The following is an 8605-nucleotide window of genomic DNA, read 5'->3' on the forward strand; positions in this document are numbered from 1 at the left end:
GCATCACAAACAATGATGAGTCCAGCTACGGGCAAGAGGTGGAACACTTGGAGAGCTGGTGCAGAGAGAATAACCTTCACATCAATGTGAAGAAGACAAAGGAGATGATTGTGGACTTCAGAAGGAACAAAAACACCTACACCTCCCTGAACATAAGAGGATCTGCAGTGGAAGTGGTCTCCAGCTACAAGTACTTGGGTGTACACATGAATGACAACCTCAGCTGGAGCAACAACACCACCAGCCTGATCAAGAAAGCTCATCAGAGACTCTACTTCCTCAGACGGCTGAGGCGAGCTGGTCTGGGAAGCTCAGTCCTCACCTCCTTCTACAGGTGTGCAGTGGAGAGCATCCTGTGCTCGAGCATCAATGTGTGGCATGGAGGCTGCACAGCTGCAGAAAGAAAAGCTTTGCAGAGAGTGGTGAAGGCTGCACAGAAATCTGTTGGAATCAGCCTCCCCACCATCACAGACATCTACACCTCCAGATGCAGGAAGAGGGCCACCTGCATCATGGGGGATCCCGCCCACCCAGCGCGCACACACTTTTTGCCCCGCTCCCCTCGGGAAGGAGGTTAAGGAGCATTGAGTGTGGAACCACTGGACTGAGGAACAGCTTCTACCCTGAGGCTGTTAGACTCATGAATCTCTAACTAGAATAGTCGCTGTGAGAAACCATATCATGTTGCTGCTGATCTGTTTCATGTTGCTGCTGATCTGTTTCAATGTTGCTGCTGGTCTGTTTCAATGTTGGTGTGTTCATGCGTGCACATCTGTTCGCAGACTCGTGTTCATGTTTGTGCTGATGTTCAATGTTTTATGTTATGAGTGCTTGGTGTATGTTTGGTTGATGTTTTTCTTGGTTCATATCTTAGATGTTATTACTGTTTTTCTTGTACATTTTATTGTTGGATGTAACTGGGACCCTGTGTACATAATTTCGCTCCACCACATGTACCACATGAGGTGCGAATGACAATAAAGAAACTCTGACTCTGACACAGGGTCCCAGTTACATCCAACAATAAAATGTATAAGAAAAACAGTAATAACATCTAAGATATGAACTAAGAAAAACATCAACTAAATATACACTAAGCACTCATAACATAAAACATTGAACATCAGCACAAACATGAACATGAGTCTGTGTGAGCGGATGAGCACGCATGAACACATCAACATTGAAACAGATCAGCAGCAACATGAAACAGATCAGCAGCAACATGATGTGGTTTTTCACAGTGATTATTCTAGTTAGAGATTCATGAGTCTAACAGCCTCAGGGTAGAAGCTGTTCCTCAGTCTAGTGGTTCTATACTCAATGCTCCTCAACCTCCTTCCTGGGGGAAGTGGGGCAAAAAGTGTGTGTGCTGGGTGAATGAGGTCCTTCATGATGCAGGTAGCCCTCCTCCTGCATCTAGAGGTGTAGATGTCTGTGATGGTGGGGAGGCCAACTCTGACAGTCTTCCGTGCAGCCTTCACCACTCTCTGCAAAGCTTTTCTCTATATATGTCTTGGAACAAAATGTCCATCTTGTGGTTAGAGTCTATAGTTTCTATATATACCGTTCTTTAATTACCTGTCTTAGATTTATCTACTCAGAATATTATTTAATCAATACCATTCCTGAGTTCAAGCTATTTGGCTCCATGGGCAGTTGTATTCCTTTCTTTAAAGCTGCAGTTATGGTTGACAGACTTGATACATTTATTGATGTCTGCCACATTGATACTTTTTCCTCTCTATATCAGATGAGTGCCTACTTGGAAGGTCGGACAACTCGCCTGTCTTCCACAGAGACATCTCGCTCGCGCTCTTCCCAGGAGGACTTCTTGTGTTCTGAGCCCCCAGCAGTGGCAGCAGAGCCACAGTACCATCCAGGTCCTATGGGGGTAGGCACCACGCACAGTGGGAGAAAACCAGGGGGTAGCAGCAGCAGTGACGTACAATACAGATGCGATCCTGTGGAGGTGTGTGACAATGTTTACTTTTAACTTTGATTGGTAGAAAAGTTACAAAGTGTCTTCCCATTTTGTTCTTATTATGAGAATACTTTAACTCTGAGTGCACACATACAAACATATTTGCTCTGAGTGTATTTTAATGATAAAATGTCAAGAGTTTCACTCAATGTAACATATATTGTGCCATAGCATAGCATAACATAGCATAACATAGCATATAACATATCATTTACCACAGGCTTACCACAAGCCTGTAAGTTTTGAAAGCATGTTACTGTCTCAAGGTTGCTTTTGGACAATATGCGCTTCCATTTAGACATTCGCCTCAACTGAAAATACAAAACAGAACAAGATTTAACAATCATTTTTACATTAGGGGTTGCACAACTTCATATTTTTTATAGTCAACTTCAACATGATAAAAGTTGAGTCGACTAGTCGATACGACATCATAGGAACTCGCTAAGATGCTATATTTGCAAAAAAAAAACGTAATTTATTATTTACAAAACAAAAAACAACAGAACATGGGGAGCGTATATTTATGCTTCTACCATTTATCATACTGCAAATAAGCCATAGGAAAACCAAAACTTTTATTAAGCTGCAAAAGTGAAAGAAACGTGTGGCACGTAAAAAACAAAACTAAAAACAGGGGGGCGGGCGGTGGTGGATAGTTGAACCGGAAGAGTCATCTTTAGTGAAATACTTCCACACTGTTGTTCAATTTCTACCTGTTTACCGAGACTTGGCCTGCTCCTCGCCTTTCGTCTGCTTGGAAGGATCCATTTTCTAGCCAGCGCCTGGCGCTGAGCACGTGACACATTCACGTGACTACGACCATCCATCCATCCATTATCTTTTACCTGCTTCTTCCATTTTTGGGACATGGGGGTCGCCGGTGCCCATATTCAGTGATCACTGTGCAAGGGGCGGGGTACACCCTGGTAGGGCTGAGTACCGAACCAAGGTTCTTTTATGGCACCGACCGAACTTCACCGGTCGGTGTATGTATTGAAACTTCACTCTTCTTTCGGTGTCAAGTTTCGGTATTGGCTGTAACGTGTCACGTGGTTTCAGCATGCAGGCTGGTAAAACACCAGACATATGACAAACAGACTACACCCAGATTACACCCAGAGCTGTATAGAGCTGCCGTACCTAATCTATGTATAATTATGTCTATGGTGCTGGTGACGGCCACAGACGGGTTCACGTGTGCAACGCGTGTTGTCAAATGGCTTCAACAACACGCGCTGCAGAAAGTTGCTCCGTGTTTTTCTGCGAGGAGAGAAGAGTTCATTAGCCTCCCCCCTCCTCCTCCTCCTCTCAGCATTAAAGTCAGCCTGTGAGTAGAGCCTGAACGTCCTGATTCATTATCTCCATGACCGGACTCTTCATCAAAGAACTCCGAGGACGTCTCTGTGAGTTTCAGCTGGTGAGTTAGTTTGTTAGCATAACTGCAGCTTAACACGTACATCGCGGTGAAATAAACTAGGATCCATATAACGCTAACTTTAACATATTAGTGTGTAAATTTATTTTATCTATGTAGCTAGCTAAACTCAGAAGCTAACTAAAGATTGACAGTAACATAAATATTAGCTTGTAAAACTGCTCGTCCTTACAGTCAGCTGCTTAAACAGTTCACTAATGTCCACTGTTTATGTTCATGTTCTCCTCACAGGAGGTTCTGACCCAGATGTGAGGACAAAAGAAAAGTGAGATGGAGGCCACAGGACAATCAGACTTTGTTGTTAAAAATTTGCTGCTTTTTTCTACAGTGGAGCTGCATGTTGGAGGTAAATTAAACTTTAAAGGGTTTTGTTGACCAGTTAAACTTTTATCTCTCAGCCTAGATAATGTTTTTTGAGTAATAAGAACACAACCATGATATTGTTGATGTTTTGTTCTCATGTCAGTTAGGGAGATGATCAGAGCCCTAAACCCCAGAGAATCACAGAGAAGATTCAGGCAGAGACACAGAGGAGCAGAAGTCTGCATCATCTCTACCTCATTGAATCCAGTGACTTGCTGGTGGAATGTGAGGTACAATATGTCAAACGGACAACCAGGTATCTGTGTGTGCAACAATCATCATCTACAACCTCAGAGGGAACATGTTCTACTGCTGGAGAAACCATCAACCAGGAGCAGCTTGTTTGTGTCCAGAGAAAACAGACATGTTGATGTTTCTGAAGAAAAATTGTTCAGTGAAAAGGTCCTCAGTGTGAAGCAGTGACCATTAGACACTGACATGAAACTGGTTTTTAACTGGTCTTTTGACCTGGAAATTATTTGTTTGTTTTTATGTAAGAAAACTGCTTGGAATAGAAAAATACCAAAGTTAAAAAATAAAACTCACAATATGTACTGTAATGTGTAACATAATTTTATTCTTGTTAGGATTAATAGTGTAGTGAACTAAGCCTCCGGTCAAACCTGCCTCTGAAGACCTTCATGGGACAGCAACTGTTATTTCATTGATTTGAATCCAGAAATACAAATTAGCTCATCCAGAGACTTTCTAATTGTATCCTGAACTAATCAATTGAAAGAACACTCTCTTGTTCATATTATCATTACTATTTTACAATACCTTGATAATCAAAAGTGTGTTTAGTTCAAACCATTTTTAAATGTTGAAGTGAACCACTCATTTTAAATCAACTGTGAAACAGTATTAATGATTTTTAATCATCATTCAAAGTAGAAATCAAGTTAAATGTCTGTTACAAAGTAACTATGCATTTTTGATCTTCTGATTGAAATGAGAAAGGTGTGATGTCAGTCAAAAGTCGGAGACGGTCACAAACAAGTTTATTGGAACGAACTGTCATGTTTTTAAAGCTCTCAGACAGGAACAAGAGAACTGGCACCTGTAAGTCTGTCATTTCTCCAAAACATTTCTCTGTCTGTTCCTAAACATCTCTGCTGTTTTTCTGACTTGTAGTGACCCTCTGACATCACTAAAACCACACCCCTGTTGGTTCTTTCAATCAATCAGGACTTCCCAAAAGTGACCAGAAGCAGAACTCTTTAAAAGTCGACACTTCCTAGTTCCAGGGAGGAGAAGTTCCGAACGAGTGAACAGAAGTTCCAAAAGTTCAGAACAAAAGTTCCGAAAGTTAAGTTCGGAGGGAAAGTTCTAGTTCTGAACGTTCTAGTTGGGAGAAGTTCAGTTCTAGAGAAAGTTCTGAAGCTGGTTCTGATAGAGTTCGGCTGGAGTTCCTGTCGGAGCCACGACGCCTCGCTGTGGCTCCACCCGGCGAATGCCCTATCACTTCTGAGGAAGTTTGTTCTGTGGAACGGATTATCTCACGACTTCTGCCGAGTCGCAGCTGCCCTGAGGAGACGCTGAAAGGTAGCGTGCCAGGGACCTCTTGACCGCAGCTGACTCATCCTCTGCCAAGGTAATTACAAAATTGGTACCGAAAAAAGAAACGTCCAGGAACCGACACCGAAGTGAAGGTACCGACACTGGTACCGATACCGATTTTTTTTAGAAAGGTACCCAGCCCTACACCCTGGACAGGTCTCCAGTCCATCACAGGGACACATAGAGACAAACGAGACAAACAATCATTCACTCGCTCACTCACACCTAGGGACAATTTAGAGTTATCAGTCAGTCTAACATGCATGTTTTTGGTCTGTGGGAGGATACCAGGGTACCTGAAAAAAACTCATGCATGCACGGAGAGAACATGCAAACTCAACCTAGTAAGGCACCCGGACCGGGATTTGAACCGTGGACCTGCTTGCTGAGAGGCAGCAGCTCTATCAGTTGCGCCACCGTGCTGCCGTGACTATGACTAGTCGAGATGAAAAAAAAAAATCTTGTGATATGTCCTAGAATCGACAAGTTGAGTAGTCGATCTGTCGATTCAACCCCTAGTTTACATTGTTCTTTAACTTAATGGAAGGGTCCGTTTTCACTCCCAGATTAGCGACAACCTGTTTCTTAAAGAGGGCTAGAAAGAAAAGTTTGATACAGTGACTCCTGATTGTTCTATTGGGTGGAAAAATAATTATTCTGTCTTCTTCTCATTAAAATTTAAGGATTTCAAAGCCATTCAATCTCTAATGTCAACCAGGCAGTCAAGGAGAGGTTGGATATAGCATGCACCAGTGTGCATCAGAGGGGAGTAAATTTGACATTCATTGGCATAAAAATAAAAAGGAAAGTCATGTTTATGAAAAAAAAAGTACCTAGAGGCAGCAGGCACAAAGAAAAAGAAGAGGTCCAAGAATGGACCAATGTAATACCCTCCACCAGATACTGTAGCTTCAGATGTTGAAATGAAATGTTTGATGTTGAGACAAACATTTAATTCTGTCAGACAGGTTGGACCTAAACTATTTGCGGGCCGACCCTGTGATGCCCACTCACTGTTCAAGCCTAAAAATGAGTGTCTCATGGTCAGTGGTGTCAAACGCAGATGTAAGGTCCAATAGGATAAGGAGCACAGAATCACCAGAATCCATGGCTACAAAAATATCATTAAAAACCCTCAACATAGCGGATTCAGTGCTGTGGTGAGATTTAAAGCCTGATTGGAACACCTCCAAAATAGACTCATTCTCCAGGAAACGTTTTAACTGGGAATCAAATTTTTTTCTTTTTTTTTTTTCCAATAATTTGTATACAAATGGGTGTTTAGAAATAGGCCTAAAGTTGGACACCACTGAGGGGTCAGAGTTAGGTTTTTATCAGCAGAGCTTGAACAGCAGCATATTTAAAACTTTTTGGCACCACACCTGAGGTTTAACTACTATTCATAACAGAGAGAACAGAGGGGTCCAGAATAGAAAATATCTACTTTAGAAGCCAAGGGGGACAACATCGAAGGGGGAACTAGAAAACATCATGCTGCAAATGAGCTTCTCCAAAAAAAGACAGTTGAGATGAGTTGAAAGTGGTCAAACATGGTTAAAATTGAGACAAGATCAATGGATTATGAGCAGGTGGAGAAATGAGCATCAGAGCGTGGACAACTTTTTCCAAAAAGAAGTGGAGAAATTCCTCACACTGTTCAGTTGACGCTTCGAGAGGGGCAGGTTCAGGGAGGTGAAAAACTGAGCTCAGAGTAGAAAAAAGAACTTGGACGTTGTGAGAGTTGGAGACAGCAATGTAACATTTTTTAAAAAAAAGCAACTTTTACAGCTTTCTGATAACAATGGCAACTCTCTTTATCGTTTAAAAATAAACTCGTAGCCCTATCTGGCCTCCATTTCCATTCTACTCTCCTGCACTGCCATATAATAGCTCGGGTGTCATCATTTAACCACGGCTCAGGTCTGGACTTTGGTTGCCTGGCTTTTACTGGAGGAACACGGTTCAAAATGTTTAAATAAACAGAGTGGAGCTGAAGGGTTAGCTCCTCAGTGGTGGAAGACACTGAGTGGTGCTTGATTCCTTAAAAATTTAAAACATCAGTAAAACCAGTAGCAGTGGTGATTAAAAGCCTGGCTGTGCCAAGTAAAAACACATGGTTTAGAGGATTGAAAAAGAGGAAGAAACTCAAATAAAACAGGCATTTGGTCTGAAAACACAGCACCTCTGATTTCAAGACAAAAAACAGAAATACCGTGTGATAAAACAAGGTCAAATGTGTGCCCACATTCCACACAATTTACAGACTGAGTTAAATTAAATGAGTCCAACAAATCTAAAAAAGGTCCTACATTAAAGGCTTTGCATTACAACAAGCATGAATATCAAAATCCCCAATTATTAAAACTGTGTCACTTCATGGTGTGAGTTCAACTAAAAGATCAGAAAAGTCACTTAAGAAGTCTTTGTTGTACATCAGAGGACGATGAACCACTGCACACAGCAGAGTGGGAGAATGACCCCGTTCAAAAAGGCTCAGTTCAAAGCTGGAGTAGGAAACTGGGATGGACAGCTATTTACACTCAAAGTTTGATGTGAATATTGTTACTAATCCACCGCCATGGCCCAAGGACCACGGGAAAACCTGAATTATTATTTCTATTATCAGGGACTTTACTGACTAAAATAGCAAGTGTTATGGCTGTGGTGCATTGCCCTGAGACGTTAAAAACATGTATTTAATAAAGGACTTTCAAGGATGTTTTAAACTTTTCTTATAATAAATTATTAAAATGTATGTGTTTATACTGTATTACAACATGAGCCGTCAGAATATGACAGGGGTGACTACTTTATATTGTTATATCAAAATATTAAATTCTACATTTGTTTTATTTTCACTTAGGATTTCAGGAAGGCTTGATAAACGATCTGCCTATAAAATCAGCTCAGATTACTGTAATCTTAAAAACTTCTCCTTCTTTGGTGTTTCTGTAGTACCGCTCAAGTCCTGCAGGGGGCAGCAGTGAGACCGGGTCCCCTGGACGCTCTTCATCTTCGCAAAGACGCTCCTGGCAGGACCTGATTGAGACACCACTGACTGAGGCTGGACTGCATTACCTGCAAACTGGACCACTTGGTAATGCTCCAAATACAAACAGATTTTTAGAGAAGTGAATGTTGGTTGCTAAACATATTTTGTGATGCTTAAATTAACACAAAAATTTCCTGATGCATGCTCAATAATCCAGGTAGAAAAATCCAAAAAAAGTTCAATCTGGTCCTCTGGACATTCAAAAAAA

The 8605-nt window shown here is 41.6% G+C and overlaps 1 protein-coding gene across 1 annotated transcript in view; it reads left to right on the forward strand.

Annotated features, from left to right (window-relative positions):
* cnksr2a (connector enhancer of kinase suppressor of Ras 2a) overlaps positions 1-8605 on the forward strand; it is a 198804-nt gene that overhangs the window by 168145 nt on the left and 22054 nt on the right. The window contains exons 20-21 of the mRNA XM_037694365.1: positions 1754-1972; positions 8301-8442. Coding sequence (XP_037550293.1) covers positions 1754-1972; positions 8301-8442 — 361 coding nt within the window. The remainder of the gene's footprint in view (positions 1-1753; positions 1973-8300; positions 8443-8605) is intronic.

The sequence above is a fragment of the Nematolebias whitei genome, chromosome 20, assembly GCF_014905685.2.
Source record: "Nematolebias whitei isolate Nwh7 chromosome 20, NemWhi1, whole genome shotgun sequence".
NCBI classification, from domain to species: domain Eukaryota; kingdom Metazoa; phylum Chordata; class Actinopteri; order Cyprinodontiformes; family Rivulidae; genus Nematolebias; species Nematolebias whitei.